The 27,765-nt window shown below is 39.7% G+C and overlaps 1 protein-coding gene across 1 annotated transcript in view; it reads right to left on the bottom strand.

Annotated features, from left to right (window-relative positions):
* Nucleotides 1-27,765, bottom strand: part of nmbr (neuromedin B receptor) — a 46,633-nt gene that overhangs the window by 3,474 nt on the left and 15,394 nt on the right. The window contains exons 2-4 of the mRNA XM_047573530.1: nt 21,862-22,003; nt 20,960-21,175; nt 288-526 (exon numbers count right to left, since the gene is read on the bottom strand). Of these exons, the coding sequence (XP_047429486.1) occupies nt 288-526; nt 20,960-21,175; nt 21,862-22,003 (597 nt within the window). The remainder of the gene's footprint in view (nt 1-287; nt 527-20,959; nt 21,176-21,861; nt 22,004-27,765) is intronic.

Here is a 27,765-nt window from a genome sequence, read left to right as displayed (position 1 = left end):
TAATACTGAATGTAAAATGTTAATAATAATAATAATAATAATAATAATGTATATCTATAAATAGCACTGATATAGAACACATATAGTCGGGAGGGGGTCTCTACTTAATCTCTCCATCAGTTTGGGTCCTGGTTCAGATAAACGGTCAGAAGATGTTACTGATTGAAACATTTTTGTCTCTGGGGTCATCACCTTCTAAAAACATTATGCTGCTGCGTGATAGGTCCCATTTACTCATATGTGCAGCTGCATCATGAAGTCACAAGGACACAGTGAATGAAGCCGACCTGTTGAAGTGTCTGCGGAAGCTCTCGCTGAGCAGGTAGAGGGCGAACGGGTTGACGCAGGACGAGGAGAAGCTGAGGACTCGGGCCAGGAGGGTGATGACGAGGTGGGCCAGGGACAGGTCCATCTGGTGGTAGTGGAAGGAGCGGTACATGTAGAGGACGTGGTTGGGGAACCAGCACAGGGCGAACAGACCCACGAAAACCAGAACGATCTTAGCCAAGCGCTTCCTGGTCTCCATCTGGAAGACACAGAAGCAGGAAGATGCTCAGATGAATGAACTGGAGGACAGAGACATGAGAGACTGGACAGAGATCAAGGTTTTACTACGGCTTCACTTATCAAACGTAGCAGAAAGAGTGGAGGAAAAATAATGGTTTTGTGCTGATTTCATGAATAAATGAATATTTCACTGGTTTACAGTGTGCGAGGACTTGATGCTGAGTGGAGAGAGGTTTAAGCTACAAAACCACTTTGTGTTTAAGTGCTTTTGGTGGCTCTGATCCTCCATTAGAGGGAAAAATAATAACAGCATTTGGCAAACGTTCAGTCTGTGAAACATCTTCACCACTGTGTTGATTTAAAAACTGTGGGGGTGACTCTGGTTCTCTCTCAGAAAGCTTTTAAAGCTTTTTCTATGCAACTGTGGTTTTTAGAAGATGTATTTAACTCTCTGGAGTGGACAAACGCGCTGGTGCGTCCAAATCACATGACCAATTTAGCAAGACATAGCGTCACTGAGGCTCTGTTTCAACTTCAAACTATAGAGCAGTTTTTAAAATGTGTTGATAGACCAAGTAAAACTAGGCTGATTATAAATAATTTACACCACACTTTTCCTGAATACTGCCGTCATGTTGGTGCACGGGGAAACGGTGAAAACCAAAACACTAGCAAGCGGAGAGAGCTAGCTAGCTAAAAAAGAAAAAAAAACATGGAAAGCAAAATTTGTTGGAAATGGTGGAAAAATGCATCCATCAACCAATTAGGAAATGATGTGTCGGTGGTTGCTGAGGATAGTTCTATGAATGGTTGTGAATAGTTGGACAAAAATCCCTGATGCATTTCCTGCATTTTAATGGAAATAGTTATAAATAACTTTATTAAATGTGTTCATCAACTTTTAAAATGTCAAAAATGGTTGGTTCAACATGTTCAACAAACTGTGAGGTTGAGCTGAAAAGAATGAAACCAAACAAGGAACAAGGTGAAATGTTTTTAACAGGAAATATGAAATAAAACCAAAAGTAGTCAAAAACCGCTCATTCTACTCTGCACTCAGAGGGTTAATGATGACACCAGGAGATATACAACATTCACTTGTTGGTTAATTTATTCCATATCCAGTTAGAATAACTAAATTCAAGAACTTTTCTCACCACACTGATGTCCCTCATAAATAAATAGAGGGTTCTTACTGAACAGTGGCACAAAAAGGCAACAAAACATTAGATTACTAAGATAAAAACCAGTTGGTAGTTTGACCCATGTTCCTCATCGAAGATGATTTTCATTAGTTTTTGTTTCATCCAAACCAACCAACCAGAACCACAGTCTAATTTTATCAAAGTTGAACATATTTGTCACGTCCTCTTCTTTGTTCAACTCCAGAGGGAACAAGGACAACTCAGATTTCCAACACCATCAACTTTATTCTCTTTTTGTTCTGTTATTTCTTTGGCCTCTTCAGTTGATTGGTCAGAACAGTAACTTTAATGACAGGGAAACAAAAGTTAGCATTTCAATTAAACATTTTAAATGAATCTTAAATTAAATGTCACTATTTTAATTCAACTTTTTAAATGAATTTATCCCATCACAAAATGGAATAAAGAAGAATCTGAAGAAAAAAAATGAGCTGATCCACATTTAACATTTCATTTCATGGATTTTCCACATTTTTAGTAGAGTTTTAATAATTAACAGAATTTTAACATTTTTAACTTTGTATTATCCTTTTGTATTTTATACTTTTAATTTGTGAAACTCAAAATGAAATATCACTTAGTGAAGGTCAGTGAAGTCATTGCTGTTCTACACAGCAGTTTAAGATGAACTTGAATGCAGCGCTTCAAACAATAACAACCGACCACTGAACCCAGAGAACCTGGAGCTTCTGCCCTCTGAATCTGAGGAACTTGTTCAGCTGGTTCAAATCAGTGACAGGGATCAGGAGACGAGCAGCTGGTTTGATGCCCTGGTGCACTCTGGGAAGTGTTGAATATTAACCTTCTGAGACCCTGCGTCCTCATATGGGGACGTTAAGTTCTTTATTCTGCAGCCAATCACAGGACAAAAGTGGACAATGTGCAAAACTTCATCGAATTCTACAATTGAAACTTGTTTATTTATGATTAGTAACTTTTCTAGTCTAACTTGTCGCACAAATTTAACAAATTCTCTCAATAGTAATGAGATACAGCGCTGCTAATTAGCAAGTGCTCATTTGAGGACGTTGGAACTTCATGATTTCTCTCTTAGCTCTGCCATGTTCAAGTATTAAAAGTTTTTATTGTGTTACACAATGGTGTATTTATTGTGTTACAGTGAAATAATCCCAGTGTCCACATATATTTTCCTGTTCAAAGATGATGCTTAGTTTTTATACATCCTAGTTCCTCCTGATCCCAGATACATTAGAGAAATTAAAAAGCTCCTTTCCTGAGATTCAGCCCAGCACTATTTCTTCTGACACGTTTTCCACACGTTGGCATAGATAAGATGGAAAATCGTAAACATGATAAATACGCAGCAGCGTATGAGGTCGAAAGATTTAGAGGCAACAATTATTGATCCAAGCGGTGGATAAACAGCAGCTGCTTTTCACCTCCAGTCACTTGTTCTGGTGGTAAAATGGGCCTCGACTCCCGGGGGACGTTCATGCTAAAAGCTTCCTCCAAGTGGCCCATGATGAAAGTCACGGAAACATGAAGAGAGGAGGACGGAGGCAGAGGATGGACTCAGGGTGATGTCTAACCACCACGGTGGAGCTCTCTGTCGTTGGAAGGCTTCGACCTTGTCAGGCGGATGCTCACAGATTGTCAGAGACATATGAAGAAGGTCAGCGTTGTCAATCAAACGCACCTGACGCAGGTCAACCATCTCTGAACAGACACGGAAAAATGTCAACGTTGTGCGTTCTCAAACATGTCAGAGCTCCTGATGGGTTCTCCCTGACTTCAGTGAACGTCCCTGAGCTTTGACGCTCTTTCCTTGTCGGACTCATGACTCATTGCTGCAGGGCTATCCAGTTATTTAGTTTCATTAAAATATATTTCCTTTCTGTTCCTGCATCCCTGTGTGTCTTGAAAACATACAAAGGCTAAAAATCTGTTACCAGATTGACAACTTGTTATTAGAAATCCATCTGCAGTAAGAAAACATCCACCTCCGTGTGTCATTGACAGTGACGTGAATCGCGTCGGCAGGAATCCGTCCGGCCTTTGTGTAAATTTCCTAAATCTCTGAGACTCTCACCTGATGCGAAGACTTCAAAAAGTAATTTTCACACAATAAGAGGATTATGAGAGTTGGATAAAAAACGGCACGCAGGATTACGTTCGCAGGACTTAACTTTTTACAATAAACGCTGCTTTAATTAAAGCCGTTCAGCTGAGGGAAGAACAGACGTGGTTCCAGGAGCTGTACTGAAGTCGTGGAGCCGCTGGGGACCTCTCACCTTGTCTGACTTCAGCCTCCTTAACACAAGGAAAAATGGTAAATTAAAATAAAATAATAAGAAGTTCACCAGCAGCAAACCTGTTGCTGATTACGGAGCAGGGATCATCTCTGATCTCCAGGCTGCTGCTGATTTGTGTTTGTTCTGACTTGCTGCCAGCAGATGGGCAGAGTCTGGCATTTTTCCCAAGATCCTCTTAGAGACCTGCAGCTCGGGGCCACCGCTCTTCTGGAAGGCTGGCTTATCTGACTTTATGTGCATGAATGTACTTCCTACTTTGCATATATGCATCATTGTGCGTGTCCCCCTGTGCACGCACACACCTTCTGTAGTATTCAGAAATCTGTAAAAATCATAAGACATTCAGGAATGAGAGCTTCTCCTCAGAGTGTCTCTCAGATGATGATGAATCCTCACGTTTTCCACCAGGAGCTGAGAAAAGAATCCTGTAAAGCCACCTGGGAGTCGTGGGCTGCCAGCTCCCATTAGAGGCATCTATGAGACGGATTGACACCCGAGGTGACTGCTGCTCAGTGAGCCATCAAGTTGTCACTTTTCTATTATGCTCCGGGAGCTGAAGAATGCAGAGAGCCGGAGAAAGCATTTCTTCATCGGAGCACTTGTTATCCTGCAGGTAAAATGCGACCTCTCTGTGGCGGATGATGAAGTCGACCATCACGCAGTTGAGGAAAAAGCCTCCGTCAATCGTCTGTCTGCATCGATCAAACAGTTTAAAAAGAATTACAAACAGATTTCTTTTAATCTCTGACAAGATAACGACATCTTAGACTGTAGTAAAATAAAAAAGGAGGCATCTCCACAGAACGGTTATGAAAAAATGGGTAAAAAGGTAGATAAACGAGAGATGGGATATGTCTGGGAGGCTTTTAGTGGCCAGACCGTAAACACAGACAAAAAAGGGGAAGTCTGTTTGAATGGTGGCCATTTAGTTTGTGACAGCGCTGAAGATAATGGGATGGTGTTACTGTGAGTGTGTTTGGAAGGAACCATTAAAGCTCTGCTAACAACACGAGTTCAGGTTCCTCAGAAACAAAGTTTTAGCCCTCGTGTATTTACCACATAACATGTTACTGTGAATCCAAAGGCAAGGTCACAGGCTTTGTTCTGATACGTTTACACCTTTACATGCTGCAGTTACACTTTCAGTGAGATCACAGCGATATCCGACACTATCGTGGGACACAGTGGGACTCTGATCCAAACCTTGAAACAGATAATAAGTCTGAATCTGAAAAGTCCTTAAAGTTCACAAACTTTAGGTGTTTCTTTTCCTAGCTTCTGACTGATGTTCATATTGAGCATGTAATACAGAAACTATCCAAATCTGTTGCTATTATTTATAAATAAATCATCTGTTAAACAGAAAATGTTTATAAATATATATTTATCTCTTATGATTGTAATATGCATAAAACATAAAACAAGTATAGATCCAATAATCAAAATTCAGAAAAAAAAAGCTCTTAGAATAATAAATAATAATAAATAAATCTTGTTACCATGAATCTACCAATCCATTATTCATAGGGTCACATATCTTCACATCCTCACATACTGTATATTTAAAAATGGTAGAAATGAACAAAAACAATTCAAATCAAGAGAAGGAGGTGACAATTTAAGATGCTTCTGTATTTGTGTATTTTTGAAACAGGCAAAGTGAGAATTAGTGTTAAATATAGGAGTCAAACTATGGAACATGACAAACTGAAATTGTGTAGCTCACTGGTGACTTTGAGAAAAGCCGTAACCTTATAGTATGAATGTAAATCAGAAGTTATTTTCTGTTGTTTTCTTCTCATTCTTATGTTCTACTCATGGATGTGGTTGTCTAATGTTTTGTATGGAACAAGCAATAACAAGCTATGGACACTGGGATTATTTCACTCAGTATTATAATAAAGTCACCAATATGGGACAAAACATTAAACTGTTCATACTCATGTCTGAACGTTGCTGTGGAAAAACAGAATTGAAAATGATGAAATCTCAATGTCTTCCATCAGGTACTTGCTAATTAGTTCGTTACTACTGATAGAATTTGTCATATTAAACTAGAAAAGTTAATAATCATAAATAAACAAGTTTCAGCTGTACAATTTGATGAGGTTTTGAACCTTGTCCACTTTTGTTACGTTATCAGTTGTGGAATGAATCCACTGAAACAATGCTGTCATGTTTTTACACCAACTGTAAGACTACACCATTGTCTAGTTATGAGGAGAAAAGTTTAAATGAAGCAGAATAATCTGACACAAACCTAAAACTTAACGCTAGACACAGGGTCTATTTGCTGGAGCAGAATAAGTTCCCAGTGTAGAGACTCCAGAACAACTGGACCATATCTAGAAAGAGGTGAACCTCTCCATGTGACAGCCCTCAGTATCACTCTGATAATCCCTTCGTCTTCATCACAAATATTTTTCAGACTACAGGTGTTTGGAAGTAAATAGTGAACACAGTACAAGAATTGCAAAGATTACAGGACATTATTTAGATAATAATGTCAAATCACTGAGGTTCTCATGTGAAAATGGATGAAACAGAACTGATGCTGTGGTGCAACAGTTTGCTGTAAACCTGCTGACCCCTGACCCTAGAAACCAGGCAGGAGGCTGAACAACCCCAGCAAATCTGTAAGAAGGTCCGAGGTTTAAGAACTGATGTGATGATCTGGTCCGTGTGCCGAGCAGGTCCAGACCTGATGGTCAGGAGAGGTGAACTCTGGGATAAGTTTGCCTCAAACCCATTTAGTCTCCAGCGTTACTGTCCACACTGGTGGTCATTTTTACTGATCTTTGTAGCTGATGTCCTCTTATGGCTTCACGTTTGGCAGAGATGTTAATTCATTACATTTAATCACTTAAATCCCTTTTCACTCTTCTGGTCTCTCCATGAAGATTTTTTTTTTTTTTTTTTTGTGGTACAAGGATCAGATGGTGTTATCTCAGAGTCCAGTTCAGAACCATGAGAGCATAATTTCTGTTGTCTGTGGTTTGCTTTTGTTCCCATGGATTTCCCATTTTTTGATTTCTGGACTTGCTCAATGTTTGGAAAGATCATTAGTTGGAAACAAGATCTCAGGAGCAGAATTAACCAATGCACTTAAACACCTGATCTCCTTTTATCTTCTGAGGAGATCTATTATAACCCTGCACCTGCTGCTCATCGATTTACCTCTTAACATTCACCACCTCCTTTTCTAAAGATGGCTAAGTCAGTTTAGAGCGATGCAGCCTTCAAGTGTTGATTAGAGCATTTATCCTCCACTGCATACTGAAGAGCTTCAGTTTGATGACTAGTTCCTGCAGAGACTTCTAACTTCTCACTTTCAAGTTTCAAGCTTCTGTCTAATAAAAGCAGTTGTCTGTTTTAATCCAGACTCAGATGTGTTTCCTCTTTAGACATATTGGAGGAGATCTAATAATGCTTTGGTTTTCTGGCCAACACATAAATCAAGTCTAAGGAGATACATTAGAACTGAGGTTTTATAGCAAACCTGCGACGGGTAAATCTGTTTTTTTTTCCTTGTCCTGGCTCTACCATGGCTTGTGCTGACAGAATGAGTTATGGAAATGATTTCCTTTTATTCATTTCATGTCCTCTCACATCAGTTTGTGGTTCTCTGCATGAATCAGAGGAATCCCAAGTTGCAGGTGTTTACAGATGAAACTCATACAGTTCTGATGTATTTCAATGTTTAACATGAGAGAAAACATTAACTAATTTTCAGGGGATCCAGCGACATGTTGGGCAAGGTGGCACTCAACCAGTCTTGTGTGTGTTTGCCGTGCCTGTTTTTGTGTTTTATTGACAGTTTACCCCAGTCCAATCCTGAAACTGTGCCATTAGAGGGCAACAGGATCAAGCTCCAACTACAGGCGACTCTCTGGTCATTAACAGACACGAGTCAGTTCAGATTTAAATATTTTAAGGCTTCCAACAACTCGTCATGTTGCACCTCATGACTGATGAGACAACAACAAAAAGTCCAGATGTGCACAAAGAAAAATTATGTTGACGTAGAGCAACATGGAGGATGATGCGACCCCAGAATGATCCTAAAAGAGCCACAAGAATCCAGACAAGATGTCGGTCAACGGCTAAACAGCCTGAGAGCAGAGATTAAGTTAATGAAAGAGTCAAAGAGGCAGAATAAGTTCACCCACTCTCACGCCACACAGGACATTTCTCACGCCGAGAAATGATACAACTCGCTGCACATAGACTTTAAAAGAGAGTAGAAATCAATGAATATATGAGGACAAAACGGCTCAATCAGCGACAATCAGAAAAGACCAGCGGCTAACCAGCCAATCAGCAAAGTCTGTGATCTGGTAATCACTTCAGCAAGATTCAAGATCACTTTATTGACCCGCACAGGGAAATATTTTTGTCCAAAAGTTTCAAAATAACAAAGAACATAACGTGAAACATATGTTTCATTTGTAATAGCGTTGCACCAATACCAGCATTGGGTATCTGGTATCTGTCTGATACTGTGAACATGTACTCAAAGGGCACCGAAACCACTTTATGACACTTCACGTTGTGCTCTGGGATGAAGATAAAAACCTGACAAGTGACAACAAATCTTCATCTGGATATTATTAAAAACATTTAGGCACATGTACATGTACAGTGAATAAGTCTGAAGTAACCCTAGCTATAGCCCTAACCCCTAACCCCTAACCCGTAACCACTTACCCTAGCCATAGCCATAGCCATAGCCATAGCCCTAACCCCTTACCCCTCAACCTTAACCCCTAAGCCTAACCACTAACCCTAACCCTAGCCATAGCCCTAACCCCTAACCCCTAACCCCTAAGCCTAAGCTTGATCCTAAAACCAAGTCTTAGCAGGTTTTAATCCTGAACATGGCTCCACAACATTAGTTTATTTCTGTGACTGGGGATTTCATTTTCTTCTTTTGTCCTCGTTTCATGAATAAACATGAGTTTGTGTCTGTGACATCTGAAGCTGGAGAGTCAGTGTCAAGCTTGTGTCTGGTTTGAAGGTTTTGTTTCGGGGCTCTTCTACTGTTGCTGCTGCCATTTGAAACTCATTCGACATAAAACCAACGACGAGGCGGAAACTCTACGTGTGCTCTGCTCTCTATATTTAGGCTGAGAGGCTGCTGCTTCACATTTACTAAAGAGAGTCAGAGTCTTTTCTACACGTGTGAAAGAACAAGAGTTGAAAAACAAGACAGAAACATATTTATTTTCTTTCTTGTGAAATCACTTGAGGATTTGTGTGTTTTGGCTTTGGGACTCATATACTTGGAGGCTAAAGCAGCTCTTGTAGTAAATGGGACACCTTTGTTAGATTGAAACCCGTGGGCTCGTGGTCTACAATATAAAAAAGCATAAAGTAAAAACAAAAGTGTCATTTTAGATGGAAACAACCAATCATGTACTGGCATGCATATAAGCCAATGGGGCACCCACTGGCCAGGTAACATGACTACACATTAAACTAACTGCTGCTATGACAATAACCTTTATTTATTCTATTCATTTCATTCCAACCATTCCATTCAAACTTAGATTCAGATTGTATATTTCCTTACTGTTTCTTTTCTTTTTTTGCAGCCATCCCCAGCAGAACACACACAAAAACACTTTAAAAGAACATCAAAAGGTGTTGACCTGATCACTAGATCACTAGAATCTAAAAGGATAAATAGAAGTGAGGGAAGTCCTTTCTGACCCTGGCCTTTTCTTTGCTTTTCATAAGACCTCAGCTGACCATGAACCTGTCAACCATCATTCATGTTGTTTCTGCCAACTATCATGAGTCATGTTGACCTGTCTGCAGAGAAACCTGTGTTCAAACAGTCCTTTAAATATGAATTCAGGCAAAGACATGAACAGATCTCTGGACCAAACGGCCTTAAAGACGTCATCAGTCCCGACTAAAATAAAAACTCTTCCTGCTGCTCATTTTTCCCACATCTCTTTTTATCCTCCACATCTCTCTTCCTTTCATGTGCCAGCCCTTCATGTCTGTCTCCATCATTCCTCTGTGAACATGCACGTCTCTGTTTCTCTGTTTACTGTCACTAACTTTCACTTCTTTGCAGCATCAGTGGCTTCAGAAAACAGAGCTGTGCTGAAGAGAGACGCACTATGACTGGAGAGGCACCACTGTGGATGAAATTCATTTGCAATTACCAGCAAATATGTTGAATCATTGGAAGAAATGTCACAATTGTTTTATAAATGATAAAGATATTTTTTGTATGATGGAATTTAATCTTGGAAACTGAAATAGAAACCTGACGGTCAGTGTTGGCCTATTTTATTTTTATTTTATTATTCTCATTATTTTGCTGTTGTTGTTTTTTAATTTTAGTTCTTTGTAAACTGATTCGTGGGCTAAAGGAGCAGATTATATCAGATTCTTCTTCTTTCTGCTCCTTTCATTCAGATTTTGTTTGTGTTTATATTGAATTGTTTTGTTTTAATCAATGAATGAAATAAAACAAACTAAAAGAAAAACTAAAACTTTAGTCATAGTAACATCTGAGACATAAATGCATTAATATGTGAATGTATAGGACAGTTCTCTTCGCACATTATCTTGATATTTCTATTCATTTCTATGCAAATGTCACATATGTTGCATATTTGAAGTTACAGTGCTACTTAAAAATACCTTTTTTTGACATTCAGAATTTACCATTTGTTTTCATAAAAATCACTGAAAACAGCAACAGATTTTCACTTAAGACTTTAAAGTAAACCAAAAGAAATCAGTCAAACAAACTATTAGACACGTGTAGTCTGTGGAGTCTTTGACACAAACTCATTTAAAGCACAAACACCATTAAATTAAATCTATCAAACTTAATTTATATAAGAACAGTCCTTACCTCCAACACCACTAGAGTCTACATGCAGGATGCCATGATGTTTTAATGCATAAATTATTGTTTTACAACCTGGACAAACATGAAAGAAAGTACAATAAAACCTGTCAAGTCTCTTTAAGAAGGCTGAAAACCTCTTCACCTTCACCTTCACTACTGTAAAAAAAGTTTAATATTCTTGACATAGACAGCCATCAAATCTTTATGGATGTCAGCCTCATCTTCAAAGGTTTAAATGCTTTTAAATGAATTCATCCAGATGAAAAACACTGAAGGAGGAAGAAGGAGAGCTCTAACTAGACGTGACTGTAATGTATATGTATAACATTAGGTGAAAGACTAAATCCTCACGAATGGTTGAATCTGTGTGAGGAACACCTTCCTGGAACAAGTTACCACCACACAACAGAAACTGAGACACCTTCTTAGTTTTTAAAATAAATCTCAAACACTGGTTAAAAATGAGTCAGACATGTACTCACACAGCCAGGAAACGAGCCAATGTTACACATCATGAGGTCAACGTCTCGGATTCCAAGTTAATTTCCAGGTAAAACCAGAGTTCCTGTGTCCAGAAGTCTCATGTTGTCTCATGAAGTCTCAAGCCAGAAGTTGTCTCATGTTTGTGTTGAAGTGTGTGATGACAACGGACAAAGGAGCTTTGTGATTAGCTCAGAAAAAGAGTTGTTGTTGCTCATCAGGCTGGAAAAGGTTCCACAACCATCTCTAAAGAGTCTGGAAGCCACAAATAATCCACAGAGAGTCAGACAGATTGAAGACGACTGTTCCCCATCCACAGGAGTGGTCCACCAACAAACATCACTTCATCATAGGGGGAGAGGAACCAGAGGAACCCAGGGGAACTTCTAAGCAGCTAAGATTCCTCAGAGATGATCATCAGTTACTGGAAACCTTTAGTTTGTATTCTTGTTGCACAAGGAGGTCACAGCAGATACGAAAACAAGAGTTACCTACTTACTTACTTCACCTCACAGATATGTAATATTGGCTAATATTGGGTTCTACTTTAAGACGTTGTGTGAAAACTCACTGAGGTTTTGATTGTTATTCAGAAACTTCTGAAGAATGAAAATGTTGATGTTTGAATCTGTAAATGTACAGACTGTTAATAAACCTTCTAGTACATTAGCTAAACAGTTTGTCTCATTTTCGCACGAGTAAAATTCAAGTTATGAAATTAAACTTTTACAATGTTAAAAAAGTGAAATACACACATACATTTTCTGCATTGTTCACATGTAAGTGGATATTCTTTCTTTTCTTTTCTTTTTGCCCTGGGACTCAGTGGACTCTAGAATCACCACAAAGTAGAACAATAAAGGGGAACATAGAGCGAAGGAGTCTGGTGCCTGCAGGACTCTTCACCTCACAGCTCCCACTGTCAGCTCGATCAAATGAGTTACATGGAAGACGAACTAATAACTACGACGCTCCCAGCGCAGCTTTAAGGGACAAAATGCAGTTTGTTTCTGCTTTAATGTCAAGATGTTGATGTTTCCTGAAAAGACCCATTCACATAAGCGCTCAGTGTAATGATGGTTTTCTAATGAAGGACCAGGCTGTAATATCAGAGACTCTGAAGACAAACAATTCAGTCCCTTTGGAGTTATGTTAAATATGTTAAAGTTAAGGTTGAACTAAGGTTCTGTCGCAGCCTCCAGTCAAAACCTCACAGAAGAATTCCACTCATAAATCAACTTTATTGTTACAGCAAAAAATTAAGCGCATTACTGGAAATGCAGGTTGACATTTGTGGCTCATGTCTTTCATGAATCTGTAAATAAGAAGCTGTGAATGATCCTTTGACACGTGTTGAGATAGAACAGCTGCTTGCTCGTTGGTGGCTTTTAAGAGTCATTAAAGCTTTAAAATTTAAAAACCCCTTCAGCTGTATTTAGATTAAATCACCACGACAGGCAGAGGTGAATGAAACATTCACTGTGTTCCTCATTTAACTTCCAGACGGAACCTTTAAGCATCAGGAAATTATCAGTAATGGACGAGCACTTTGTGCCAGAGGAGGAGAAAATCTACCGGTAGTTGACTGAAGATGAGTTTCAGGAGGATTTGTCTCTGATTCACATTCCTAACAATCAGTGGAGGAATCTGGTCTGAACTGACCCGGTTCAGACATGGAACTAGTGAACCGTTGTTCTGGAACCTCTCCGTTGGGAACTGATTAAGCTGCAACATAGAAACAACCAGACCTGTAATGGCTGCCATCGAAGATGAGGTTTGTTTAGAGTCTGCTGTAAAAGATATCTCTGAGGGTCTTCTCCTTTAACATCATTTATAGCTGAGTGTCACTTAACATGTGCAACTCCCCAGAAACTGTAAACAGTCAAGTACATTTCCCTTTTCACGCAGGTGGTAAAACCATCCTCTGTGATATTCAGTGAAAGTATCTGCTGATCCACATTTAGTGGCTCCAGCCCCGACATGAGCTGCTCTGTCTCACACTCAGGACGAAAAAAATGAATGAATTATTCCCTTAACTGCACTCTAACTGGACAACTTAAGTGCATGTAAACAGATTAAGACACCCAGATAATGCGATTGGAATTCTCTGGCATGTATACAATTTAATCAAACTACAACGGGACAACGCGTGTGTTCATGCTCCACAACTGCTGCACTCCACTGCAACTGTCTGAGGGATAGCACCATCTATCTGCACTAGAGGTAGTGCACATATTACATACGAGATTAAAAAAACTGAAATATTATCCAACTGGTTGTTGTTTGAAATGCCGGTCTGCTGCATGAACGACTCTTGTTTATTACAGTATATGATGTAATAGGTCAACTGGAAAGGAGCTGTATTAAGATGGGATAAACCTGCTGAAAACACATATCGCCCCCTAGTGTGGAGGAGGAGGACATGTTCTAATCAGTTATTTGATTTTCTCTGTTGCATGTAAACTGGGACAAGGACTGTAGTCCATTAAGCTGTGCATGTAAACGCACTGAGTGTGAAGTAAAGAGTGTGACAGAGCGCAGCTGAAAGTGTAGAAATGTTTTCATCATAGGATCCATGTAGACCGGCTGCAGGAGCATTAACCGAGCTTTACTTGATTTCAAAGTTGTCCGGGATTTTAAAACTCATGAAGTCTGAGCTCAGCTTAAGAGCTGCTCTAGGTCCTTTAGGATATTATTAAAGTGTCCATATTATTTATGAATCACAGAAACAATATCTTCTTTTCTCTGGAGATGTCTTAGTTTTTGATTTAAAAGTGTTTCAGCAGTTTTATGAAGAAGAGCTTCTCAATAAAAGATAAAACACCACCTCCTTTAGGGACTCTTGATGCTGATGGCGTTTATTATTTTTTGCCGATGCTCTGGTTTCCAGATGCAATATGTCAGTGTTATCATCTACCGGATTAGCGTACCTAGGCTATCAAATAACAGTCTGAGCTGATTAATCAGAATCAAAAACATCCAGATCAGCCTTTAAATGACTTTAAAACATCCACCACAGCTTTGATCGCTGTGAGAAAGTCATACTAGAAAAACATAATTTGAAATGAGCTCAGTTTGAGGAGAAACAGAGAATCCTTGAGAGTATAACTTGGAATAAATCAAAAATAGTTTGCTGTCGCCGACATGAAGGAACTGGAGGCCAGAGCTGAGCTGAGTTTGGTGGAGATGTTGGTGATGGTGATGATGGAGGATGGCAGGTAAAGCAGGAAAGTGACGAGGCCTGTTGAGATGTTGTATTTCACGCCAGAGGACGGTGGGAGAGGGAACCGGTAAACACATGAGTCATGAGTCAATGAGGCCAGGCAGTCGAACCAGTAAAATGTTTCTTGTAGCGCTGTCTCAGTTGATGCTGCCAACAAAAACACGACAACAGCTCGTGGTTTGGTGTCTGATCATATTTTGTGAAAAAGATTTTGCAAAAGCAGAAAGATTAATACCGAATCATATGTGATGTAGTGATTGTTTACGTGGATGCTAATGCATGGTAACCTAGCACCACGGTGAACATTTGTAGTCATTTATTTTGTTGAGGCGCCAAATTCGTGGATGTTTTAGAGGTGCAGCTAGCATTTCAGCAAAGAGCTACAAACGGGAAAGAACAAAGTGAGCTGAAGAGCATGCTGGCATGCTACAAAGGCTTGTATCAGAGCCCCTGGTAACGGAGCTTGGCTAAGGAAGAAATTTAGCCATCATCACCAGATCATATCCAATTGAATCTGCAGGGATGAGATTTTAGTACTGTATTTATGTAGACTTTAGTTTAAGGCAAGTAGAGAGTCTATGTGGAAATCAAAAAGAAAATAAATAAAAATATGGTAGACAAGCTAACACAGTTTCACATTTCCAGTTTGATACTTTTTTAAACCATTTCTCCAGGCGTAAATTCCAGCTGGAAGCAGTCAGAGTAACTGGTAAATTCCATGTGACCACCCCCCTTTAAAGGCTGGGGCTTATCCCTGAGTCTCCCACTGCGCCATGCTCCTGTCATTTATTTGTTTCTAATGCTGCCAGTCAATGCAGTGCTGGTCCCGGGCTCAGACATGGCCCCCTGCCAGCTCAGTGTTCAAACCACACACACACTGATGCACTGCAGAGGTTTGAGGCTGATTGTGAAATCATTTTGTCAAATCCTGGAGCTGTCAATCAGGAATCAGTTGGATGATTCCAGCCACGCTGCTCAGTGGTGGTGGTTTTAACTCTAAAACACATCCAGTGCTAAACTGATGATGAGTTCATGGATGATATTTCACAAATAAAAAAAGTCCTCCATGCTGAAAACTATTGGAAGGACACAAACTCACACTCATTCACACACAGGTGCACAAGCTCATCGGCATGTAGTCCTTAGACGGCTACAGATCCACCTCCAAAGGTCATGATATGGTTTAACCCTCATGCCCTGATAGGGACAAACGTCTCCTTTTCCATTTTATTTATTTTGATAATTTAATGGTAGTTCTGCTTTTTGCTTTCTAATTTTACAAAAATGTGTATTTTTTTTTTTTTTTTGCAAATTTTGATATTTCCAACTCAAATCCCATAATGCTCCTTTTTTACACTTTTTTATTTTTAAATCAGGCACTACAAAATAAAAGAAGAAAAATCCACTTTGCATTTAGATTATTGAAAATATTAAAATTTTTGGCTTTTGTTTTCGAAAAATTTGTGATGCCAGCACAAACACTGGCATATAAAGGGTTAAAGGTCTGAAAACAATCAAACATTTGGTATTTATGATCAGTATTGAAGTACCGAAAATATTTATGCAAAAAAAAAAAAGAAAAGAAGAAGTAGAAGTAGAAAAAATATTAATATGTGCTATTTTTAGGTCATTTTTGAAGAGACACTTTTGTCCCTTAATGGTAACAATTTAACAATTTTAAAATCATCACTTCATTAAGGTTTGATGACCATTGTCATGGTTAAGATAATAAACATGAACAGTTTGAAAGAGAAAACACAGCCTTTGGTGAAGTCCAATGTTTTGTTGACCCCTCCATCTGCCCTGACCTCCTCCTCACACGTTTCTGGTTTTACAGATACGTTCCCTGACTTCCACCTTTGTTGCCACTTGGGGCACTGTTGCTTGTATGTAAATGCTGCTTCATGTAGCATTTTACGTCCTTTTTGAGCCGTGTTTTGTTTTTACAACATGTGAACCATCTTGGATCAAAGTCTCATTGAGCAGCAAATGGAGAAACTGAGAAAAAAATGACGCTGAGCATTTAGTAGCTTCAGATTTATCTCAGTAGATGGTGGAGACCAAAACCGAAGCTGGAAGAGAATATTATTTAGTGGATCACATCGGTCTGCTGCGTGTATATAAAGATAAGTAGTAATTAGATAATTTAGTAGGAAGACATAAAGAACCCAGAAACCAACAAACTCACCTTTAATAAAAGAAGTTGTTTGAAGTAATTTAACTTTTCACTGAACTTCCTTCTCCTTCTTTAAAACACCACAAAGGCATTTAGTTTCTCAGTGCAGCTTTTAATATTAATACGAATAAATGTGAGAAGAAGAAGTGAAATCCCTCCGTCTCTGTAATTCGTCTCATTGCTGTTAACTCCACCAGTCTGAGTGGAAGCGATGCTAACAGAGGATTTTCTAATGCAGTTTAAAGTGAAATTTATATTTTCATTACACACAGTCACACAGTTCATCATCTACATCCAAGAACACTCTCATTCTCTTTCCCAGATGACAAACTATGCAGCCAGTGCATTAATAATATTTAATAAAGGGTAGATGTAATTTAATAGTTTTTGTATTTGATACCGTGTGTGTGTGTGTGTGTGTGTGTGTGTGTGTGTGTCCCTCTGACGTACAGTATTTCATATCTCGGGGAACCTAATGAATTAGCTCCGCTCTCAGATAAGATGGGGGCGTGTTCGGTATTGACGTGGACGTCTGCAGTTGATGTAGCAATTATCCTGCAGCCCCTCTAGATGTGACGATACGGGGCCGCACGTTAACAGGTTTTTCCCATTTAAGAAGATGCTGATAGCATCGACCTCCCGACTGGCCTGCCCGCGAGGAGGCACAGATTGATTCATTTAAACGTAATAAGACGAATTAGGAGACGGACACGGTGCGACATGACCGGCCGACACAAATAGAGGTGGACATGAAGGGAGTGAGGATTTAAACCCTCATTCATCTGGTTTCAGGTCCTGTCACAGTGCTGCTTAAAAGTGTTTGGGTCCTTCACACTTTCTACATTTCTTCATAAAAATGATGCAAAACATCAATGGACTTTGTCTTGGAAACAGACAAAGAGAATCCAAATGAAACAGGGATATTATGACTGTGTCTTTGTTTATTCAAGAAAATGAATTATCTGTTCTTATCTGTGCATTATAAAACTCACTGAGTTCTTGTGTCCAGTGTGTGAGTCTGTGAGCTCCTTGGAACTGAATGTTTGTGGTAACAGCTGATCAGTTGGAGGAATTTGATCCCATTCGTCAAAATGAACTTGGATTCTTAAAGGTGCTCCTCACTGATATTGGCTCTAACTTTCCTGAATAAACACATTGTAAAGTCTAATATTTCTGTTTCATGTGTTTGATTGGGTTTTCTACATCTACTTTCAGGACTTCCGCTGTGAAATTAAATGACAACACAGGAAGCTTCATTAAATGCGTCCACTATAAGGGATGAGCTGCTGCCATAAAAATAAAAATAAATCCTTATTTTCTTGTTTGTGACAGAAAACCTCATTACAGTGTTCTTCAAGTCTCATTTTTACATCAAGTGATTCTGTTTTTCTTTATCTTATTTCACAAAAACACTCCTCTCCTTAAAACAACAACAATCTTTCCATTCTAGTTGTAATGAGTGTTTATTGTAATGATGGCAAATGTTTTAAATATACAGAGTTTTCACGGCCCAGTCATCACATCCTCATCAAACAAAGCTCATGGACTGAAGGAAATGGTGGGAAATGGTGAATTATTGTAGTGTTTTAGTCTGGACTGTGGCAGACTCTGGGAACCATTTGGAATTTTATGGACTGAGAGAAGTTATCAGAGAAAAGGAGGCGCTAGTGGTTAGTGAAGCTAAATCAGGATGTAGAGGCTAAACTCAGGATTTTGGCCCATTTCTTATCTGGTACCTGAAATGTTGATAAAAGCGATTCTTAATTAATTTTCTAGTGTAATGATAATAATAAATTGAGTTTTAAAGAAAGATCTTTATTGTTGTTCAAAACACACACCACAGGTGCACACATGAATGAAATGTCACTGCAGACGGCTAACGGAGAGCAACGCACAAGGCACAAGTACTTAAAGAAATAAAATAAAAGTGTCTAAAATAAAGGGATAATGATACTTCACTGGATTATTGGAATTTCTTTTAATACAACAGATAAAAATACTATTGAAATGAAACGAGCTGAGATGCTAATAATGTCAAAAGAATTAATGTTATCTTGTTGTTTCATGCTGGTTTAATTGCATCCAACTTCAGATAATATTCAGATAATAAAAGATGGTCTCCATCGTGTTTTGTCTTGAGTCAGAATCAGCAGAATATATATTAATATTTGTGAAGTGTTGAGACGTCCTTTCACTTGGAAATACTCTCAAGAAATACACAAATCCTCCTGGAGAGTGACACTGGAGGTGGTTGATAAACTCCTCAGACTCTGCCAGAGTTTTTCATGTGTCAGTGATTGTCTCTGAGGAACCTCGTCCTCTCTCTGGAACCAGCCTCGACTCTCTCAGCCTCAAATGACATTTCCTTCAAGATGTATAATGTTTAGGGATGACACGTTCAGGTAAAGGCTACAAAGCTACTGTTATTAAACTGTAAGTCTAGGTGTGACTAGCTGCACCTGCAGGACAACATCTGGATGTGACACCAAGACAAGGACAAGGACATAGAACAGGAGATGTCTCCACGTCTCCATCGTCTCTGACCTCGTTGATTCCAGCTTTGGTTCATGTTTGTTTTTCTACCTCCATTTATTTATATGTTGATTTATTAATAGATAATTAGTAAAAGTTACGGCCAGAACCTCTGCTGGTCCTCATCCATCGGGAGGTTTTAATCCGTAATAATTAGTAGAAGAAGAACTAAACATCCAGTCAGTGTCATTTACTGGTTTCAACTTATAAATGTGAATCAACAACGTCACTGGTCTCTTAAATAACGTGTCAATTAAAACAAATTCTGGTTCATCTGAAACAGTAAAGTTTATGGAATTTAAAAATGAATTTTAGTAAAGTCTGAATTCATCGTCTCTGCACAGATGTTTGAGGCTTTTAATGTGAAGCTGCAGGAAGTTTGATCGATGTCAACCATTAAAGCAGCAGATTGGAAACGTCTGAAAATAATTGGCCAATAGAAAGGATTGTTCTTCATGAAGCAGACTGTGAGAGCATGAAACGCTGGGACTGTATCGGAGCCTAGAGATTCCCCATTATCCTGCATGAATCATGGACAGCGATCATGATCACGTTTCTCCCTGGAGTCCTCCTCCATTGATCGTGTCCTCCTGATCTGGCCGGCTGCTCCAGTAATCCCCCCCCCCTCACTCGTCCTGACCTCTCGTCCATCTGTGAAGATCAAGCCTGTGTAAAGTGATTACTGGGCTCTGACTGACGGAGTCTGAACCTCCCTCATGGCTGCTCTGTTTGCAGAGGAAGTGAAAGGTGTGGGTGCAAAAAGCTTCACGGTCGAGTTAAAAATCAGAGTCCGTGTCCTCCTCAGATCAACTTTGTAAAAATCTGAATCCAGTTGAAATGACTCCTCAAACAGACTCCTGCTGAACCGACGGGACAATAACAGATCTGTCTAGAGTCCGCCAGTATTTCAGCATTTAGTGACAACACATGATATGAAACCATTTCTGATGTATTTCCTGTTTTCTGGACAAACTTCACCTACCAACAACTTTTTTAGTGGAGAAAAGTTTCTCTGTTTAGATATTTCAGTGACAACGACACAAACTCCTGTTTCTGTCTTCAGGAGGACCTTCCACTGACACAATGCTCACCCCAACCCTAACCCTAACCAGACTCTAACCTTTACCCAGGAACAAAGTGACCCACAGCTCCAGTGTTCCACAAGAGTTTGAACCAAACATCAACCCCACATGAAAACTGAGTGTCCATCCACACTCCACATCCACAGCGTCATCCCGCGACATTGCTCCTTCTGAGCTTTCTTTCTTTCTTTGTCAAAGCCAATTTTTGGTGTTTGTGTGACTTCAGTTATTAAAACTCAACGGGCCGACAAATCAACCAGAGCTGAAGATTTGCTGAAAGTTTTATTTTACTTTATTTTAGGTTTAATTATGGTAAATTTGACACTTCTGAACAAACTTTATAGCGACTGTTGCAATCAGCGGCTTCTTTGTGTTTTCATCTCATTACAGTGACAGGTTGCCTTCGTATTTCAGTCTTTTAGATTAAATTTAGTTTGCAGAGACAAAATCCAGAGACAGTCAGTTTAAAGAGACTAGAACATATTCTCCAGGGAAAGTTGATAATGATAAATGAAAACAGCTCATCATCCATCCATCCATCCATCCATCCATCCATCCATCCATCCATCCATCCGTCCATCCATCCACCCATCCGTCCGTGGCTGACCTGTCTCTTGGTGTGCTCGCTGACCTCTCCAGGCATGTCGTGGGCGCTCTTGATGAGCGTCCGGGCGATGTGGTAGTAGTAAATGGAGATGATGGCCAGCGGGATCAGGAAGTAAACCAAGAAGATCATCACTGAGTGGATCTTTGGATGCATCTGATTGGACAGCGGGTACGGCACGCAGTTCACAAAGGTGACGTTGGTGTTGTCACGGTGACCCTGAGGAGATAGGGGTGCAGGTGAATAAATGAGAGCGAAGGAGTGAAGGTGAGGCAGGATTTAAGAAAATGATTGAGGGGTTAAAGGAGGAGAATAGAGAGCAAGAAGGAGAGGAAATGGAAACAGAGTGTAAAATGGAAGCATTTATCGTTCAGAAGACGATGCTGGCGTCTCTGTGATGAGTCTCTCAGATTTAACACAAACACTCAGTGAAAGATGGAGCGATCGTGATCAGACTGAATATTTGGTCTTTCATTGCTGTACAGTAGCTTGGTACAGGGACTTTCACACATTCTATAATTTTATCCAAGTATCTTTTTCTCTGGTCTGATGATTCTGATTCAAGCTACTTCCAGCAGTTAAAAGTCTGTAGGTTGTTCACTTATTCTCTCTTGCTTTCACATGAATCTCATCAAGTGGAGGTGACATACTTCATTTCTCTGCGTGGTTGGATGACTCTCCACTTGATGCAGACTGTTTTTTTCTTATGCCACATAATGAAATCCTGACGGAGAGTTACCAGCCTCCGATTCAGAAAAGAACCGAGAGGCTAAAGTGTGTCTTTTGTTCGGGATGTCAAACAGTATTGAGATGGATGGGTTAATGCCTCATTTCCCTCACGAGTGTCGACCTTCGTCTGGGACAAACTGCATTGTGACGGCGTGTAATCCAGGTTTCTATTTTACCTGCATGGTGACGACTTGTGAGAAAATGGCCTCAGGAACAGCCAGGAGGACGGACAGCAGCCAGATGGAGACGGCCTTCAGACACGTCCAGAAGACAGCGCTGGACGTCTGGATGTCCATCGGGTTCACGATGGCCTTATATCTGACGGAGACACAAACCAAAGACTCAACGTAAGAACTCAACCTAAGAAATCAGGGAAGTCTCAGCAGGACTGTTTTAAATCCAGTTCACACCTGAAACGTCCAAGAGACGGACTTCAACAAACAATCTTTTAGAAGAATAATTAGCATTTGGTGTGGGTGATATTTGTCATAACGTCCATGTTTATTTTGGCAGTAGAAAACACTTGTGTGAGTTTAACCTCACACAAAACCATGACTTTGCCCATGTGATTTACTGTTTACATGCTGCAAGAAGGCTCCTTAAGGCGCTAATGTCCTGGTTTGGGCCTGTTCTGCTGCATCTGCTCATCATTGATGGACCAATGAACTGTGAATTCTACCAGTGAACTCTAAAAGAAAATGTCAGGACATGAGTCCATGAGCTGAATGTGAAGAGAAACTGGGTCGTGGAGGAAGACAAGGAGCCCAAGAACACCAGTGGTTCTCCAGAAGAACCAGATGAATGTTTAGGAACAAGTCAAAGTCCTGACCTTCAAGGAATGGGATCAGATTCCTAGAAGCTACTGTAGACACTGATCTGCTGTTTGTGTTTGACTTTCTCAACATTCTTATTTTATTTATTTTGGCTTCTATCAGGATAAAGGTGAACACTAACCTCTTTATCTGTGTGAGCTGAGCAGTTCTATTAAATGTGGCCTATTTCACATAAATCAAGCAGACCTTTTATTTTAACCATGTGAAGGAGGGCAGTGATTAATATGAGCCCGTTAGACCTCAGCTTTAATGGAAATAATGATGTATGCATGTGAGGCTAATAAGAGGCTAATGAGGCTACCCAACATAACTGGGGTTAACAAATGTGGAGTCTAAGCATCATTCTGAAGTGATGCCTTGATAAAGAAACCTCAGGAGAGAAGAGACAAGACTTATTGATTTGCATAAAGCTGGACGGATTAGAGAGGATCTCAAGGAGTTTAGGTATTGATCGGTCTGGAGTCTAAACTGTATATAAATGGAGGTGATTAAATAAAACCTATTCTCCCATTCAGCGCGACTCCAGCAGCGCGATGCAGAATACTCAATAAGCTAAAAGAGATCTAGCGCTTGTCTGAGGTTAAATGAGCCGAAAAATCCATGAGTCCATTTATTTTTTCCATCTTCGCTGAGGTTTAAAGCTTGACTTCAGAGTTTCCCCTGAAGGAAGCACCGTCCAACCACTTTGGTTCCTAAAAACCAGATGATGATAGCGGCTTGGAGCATCAGGTGGACCCAGATGGAGCCGTGGTGTGGACGGTATTTTCTTTTAAAATAGAACAAGATCTGGCTCCATCAACACACTAGGCATATTTTATGTGTTCTGTTTGCTTCACCGGGAAAAATACAAGAGGGTCACCGAGGCAACCGGAGCCTGGGACGTCCACTAGGGACCAACCGATGGATGAAAGACGTGAAGAACCAGAGAAGTGGTTGTGCAGAAACATGAAGGTGGATGGAAACAAGCCCAAGGAGCCCATGAGCCTCACTCCTGTCCTGGATTCAACAAGTTTACTACATTTTTTTATTACTGTGTTGCAGCTCAGATCGAAAACGAATAAAAAGGTAAAAAACCTTGTTTATCATGAAATGAGACCTTGATCACACTTTACATGCCCGATTCTATTAGATGAAGTATTAGCACAAGTTAAACTGTTGAATTTTCCCTAAAGAATCCAAATAAATCTGTTTGCCACTAACTCCACCACTAAATGTACCACGCTGAACCCAGAGGGAGCGGCAGTGATGTTGTTCTCCTTCTTTCTCCACCTCTTTCTTCTTCTTCTTCTCTTTTCTCTTCAGTGTTTGAATAGATGAACCAAGCTGGAAGCCGTCTGGACAGAAACACTGGAGACATTTTGGTCATCTTCTTCTATTCTAGACATTCAGGACTGAACAGAAACTTCTCCCTCTTCTTCTTCTTCTTTATATTCCATCTATAAATAGACTCATCCATCTGCTGCTCGCTGTCTGGATGTAAATGAAGTGTCATATTTATGTCTTCTCTCCCGAGGAGCTGTTATTTTGTCAACCTTTAAACACAGTTTATGTAACAAGTGAAAAAAGAAAAGACAAAGACTTCTGGGTCATGACTGTTGTGAGTCAGTGTGAGTTGCTTCATTGTTCGAACCTGTCCCTGCATTCAGGACATTAACGTTGTGTTTCCATCAGGTGTTTTGTCCAATCACAGTTTGATTTCCGAGCACTCAAACCGGTTCTTTCTTCTTGACACACAAACAGGGTCACGGCGTCCAGTTTCATTCAGCCTGCAATGATTCATTCATGCACAAGTCGACTGTACCCCTCACATGTCTGCCCATAAATGTTACATCACTCTGAGCCTCCTGCCTCCTGTTATATAGATGCAATCATTTATTTATTACTTGTGTCATGTTGAAGCTGCAGGTTTTAGGCTTTGTCTCCAGGGCTCTGTATTTTCAAGAGTCCAGTTGGTTGGTGTGTACATTGTAATTGTGTTTTTCCTGTTATATAGTATCTATCTATCTATCTATCTATCTATCTATCTATCTATCTATCTATCTATCTATCTATCTATCTATCTATCTATCTATCTATCTATCTATCTATCTATCTATCTATCTAGTGAATCATAACTATCAAACATGTCTGATTTTAACCTAATTCAGGATAATTTATAATCTAGTAGCACATAACCTAGACTGAACCTCCACACTCACATCTCATTTCTGCACAACATCACAACAGGGAAATCACACAATTTCTTCGAGTGCTGTGTAAAATAAATAAATAAATAAAAATAACAAAAGGTTCCCATCCAATGGGCAAATGTCAAGGTCTGTGCATTTTCCGCATTTATCAAAAATTAAAAAATTATAAAAGAGAAACCTCTCTTTCATTCTATAGTCTTAAGATGATCTCAGTCTTAATGCTGTTTCTCTTGAGGTGATTTCTTATCCTTGAATGAAGCAGGAAGTAGTCTCCTCCATGGTGAACGTTGATCCAGGAAGTAGTCTCCTCCATGGTTAACGTTGGTCCAGGAAGTAGTCTCCTTCACGGTGAACTCTGTCCAGGTCTAGATAAACTAGGTTCTTCTCACAAAACGTCTGAATATTGTTCCAGAGTCGTGTTCATGCTCCGTTTAGACCAAGAGAAAAGATCTGAAATCATTGACTAATGGAAACAACTTCTTCTTCACCAACAAAAACTTTGGCTTTTATATGAATCTAATAACCACTGGTTTCCCCTTTACTTCTCCTTCTGGTTCCAGAGATTAAAGAAGCAACTCTTATCTTTTTTAATTTATTTAGTTTAAAACCAAACTTAACACAAACACTTATTACAAACAGTAAAGGGGCACAGGCGGCATATTTTAAACCACTCCACAACACTCTTGAGGGACCTCACCTTTTATCTAACTTTTAAGTTTTGCCCTCAGGCTCTAAATGTTCAGACTGCACACGAGTCCGACTGATGCGCTCAAGTTTTTTAAGGCAGATATTTTCAAGTAAATGTCAGCAGCACTTAAACTCAGGTGTTTGTAATCATTTCTTTATGATGCTGGTTTTGTTCACAGAGAGACAAAAATAAAAATGTGATAAAATTGAAGAGCTCTTCATCAAACTAGAAAAAAACAGATCTCCAAGGCAGCTTTTATGTCAGGTATTAAAAAGCCCAATAAAAAGTAAGAACCCGGTGAGCAGTGATTTACAGGATGGAGACCCTGAGGACGTTTTTCTCTCAAACGTTACGTTGTGTCACAGTTCCAGGGTCACTCTCGTCAATCTGAATCCGTCCAAACATTCAAAATATCAGAGGATGTCCTTGCACATAAAATGAGTGAATACCTCACGTATTTTCCCTGAAAACTTGTGCAAACTGGAACTGGACCGAGTGGAAAGTTGAGACTGTACTGGTGGAATGGGCTCTAGATTCTTCAAACGTTACATGTTTATTCACCAACCTAAACTAAGCTTTTTAGTCACAATGTTTTTTTGAGTCTTTCTTTGACGGAAGAGATTTGTTTCCCCTTTTTAAACAAATGAAATTTTTCGAAAAACAATGATTTTCTCTTGTCAATAAAACCTGGAAATTTAGAACATAGAATTTAGAGAAGAGACTCCGTCTGTTGAATGTATGTATGTATGTGGTGAATGTCTGTTAATGAGAAGAGAGCTAACACGGACTCAACTCTCAGCTCTCATGGTATCGACTTCTGAACCTTTTCTGCCCTTCAGGGTATTGAGTTTCTCTGTCATCATGTACACATTCAGATTTAGTTCCAGAAACCTTTGTCCTGAGGGAGCAGATGACCTGCAAGAACACTTTGAAGGAACAAAACTATAGAACAATACGCAGTTTATACAGAAACATCCATGCCACAATCATTGAATGCTTTGTTTGTGTCAAGGTTCTAGGTCTGTCTTTTATTTTGTGATCATGTTTTGACATTTCCTGTTTTGTTTTGTCATGTTTCCTAGTTTCCTGTCCATCGTGTTTCCTTGTAGTTTTGTCATGTCCATCCATGTCATGTTGTGTTTCCTGTTTTATTTTGTTAAGTTCCAGGTTTCCTGTCATGTGCCTCTTTGTCTCTTCTTTGTTAATTTGTCTCACCTGCGTTGATTGTCCTCATGTGTCTCACCTGTGTCTTGTCATCCCTCGGTCCTCATGTGTATATATAGCCCTGTCTTTCCCTTTGTTCCTTGTCGCGTCGTTAATGTTACTTTAACGTCTCCACATCATGTGCCATGTTTCCTGGTCCTGATTCTGCGTCTGCGTCTTGTTTCGTGTTACCTTGCCATGTTTGATGATTCTTTTGTATTTTTGGTTTTCCTGCCATGCGCAGCGATTTTTGTTAATTATTAAAAAGCCCGTTTTCTTGGATTCCCGCCTCATCTATAGTCCTGCATCTGGGTCCTCACCTACAACCTCTACCCCCCTCCCTGACAGTTTGTTTTGGAATCGTTCTTCCTTTTGCATTTCCGCTAATCTTACTTCCTCTGTGATAGTCTGCTCTGCCCTCACTGGTCTCACCTCATTACTCCTCACAGTATCTACATCCCCTCCTCTGTCATTTGTCTCCTACATTTCCTCCGTCTCTGGGCTCTGACGTCTTTAGTGGTGGCAAAATTAGGTTTTGCTGAAGCTTCAACACTTGATTTGAAAGATGGTTCATTACTTGAGGCTTCAGTGATGCAGTGCTCTGTTGTGATGTGTCATTTATTTATTGGTTCATGCTTGTATGGGTCTGATTTGCCATGCACATTCCAACTACACATGATGTCTGTATCATTTCACGCTAACACCATAAATTGTTTTTGTTTTGTTTTTCTAAATGAAATAAAAAGTAGCTAATAGCTTAAAGGAGTTAACCAGTATGCATTCAGTACACTAGCTGGTAAATGTGATCTCACTCTGAATGTATGACGAGCAAATCTGAAGCCATACAAACGTTTTATTAGATTCCACCGGTTCAACTTATAGAGTGTGTTAACGCTCCTGTTACAGTACTGACATTAACTGCTAATAATCTTGGTTTAGTAGTGTGACAGAATCTGTAGTACTGAAGGCAACTCTGTTAAACCAAATCTCTGTCGACTCTACTCGCTTCACAGGCTCAGCTCAGCTCTCCCAAAGAGTAGAGACTAAACCACGATGAATGAAGCAGTAAAGTGGTTTACGCATCACATGACCAAACCACGGCACAGTGGTTACATACAACTGCTTCACGCTAAGCTAACAGCCTGGAATTCCACTACATTAAACCAA

The sequence above is a fragment of the Mugil cephalus genome, chromosome 21 (genome assembly GCF_022458985.1).
Source record: "Mugil cephalus isolate CIBA_MC_2020 chromosome 21, CIBA_Mcephalus_1.1, whole genome shotgun sequence".
Classification (NCBI taxonomy): domain Eukaryota; kingdom Metazoa; phylum Chordata; class Actinopteri; order Mugiliformes; family Mugilidae; genus Mugil; species Mugil cephalus.
Note: the sequence above shows the minus strand (reverse complement) of the source record. Positions and strands in the feature narration are given on the sequence as shown.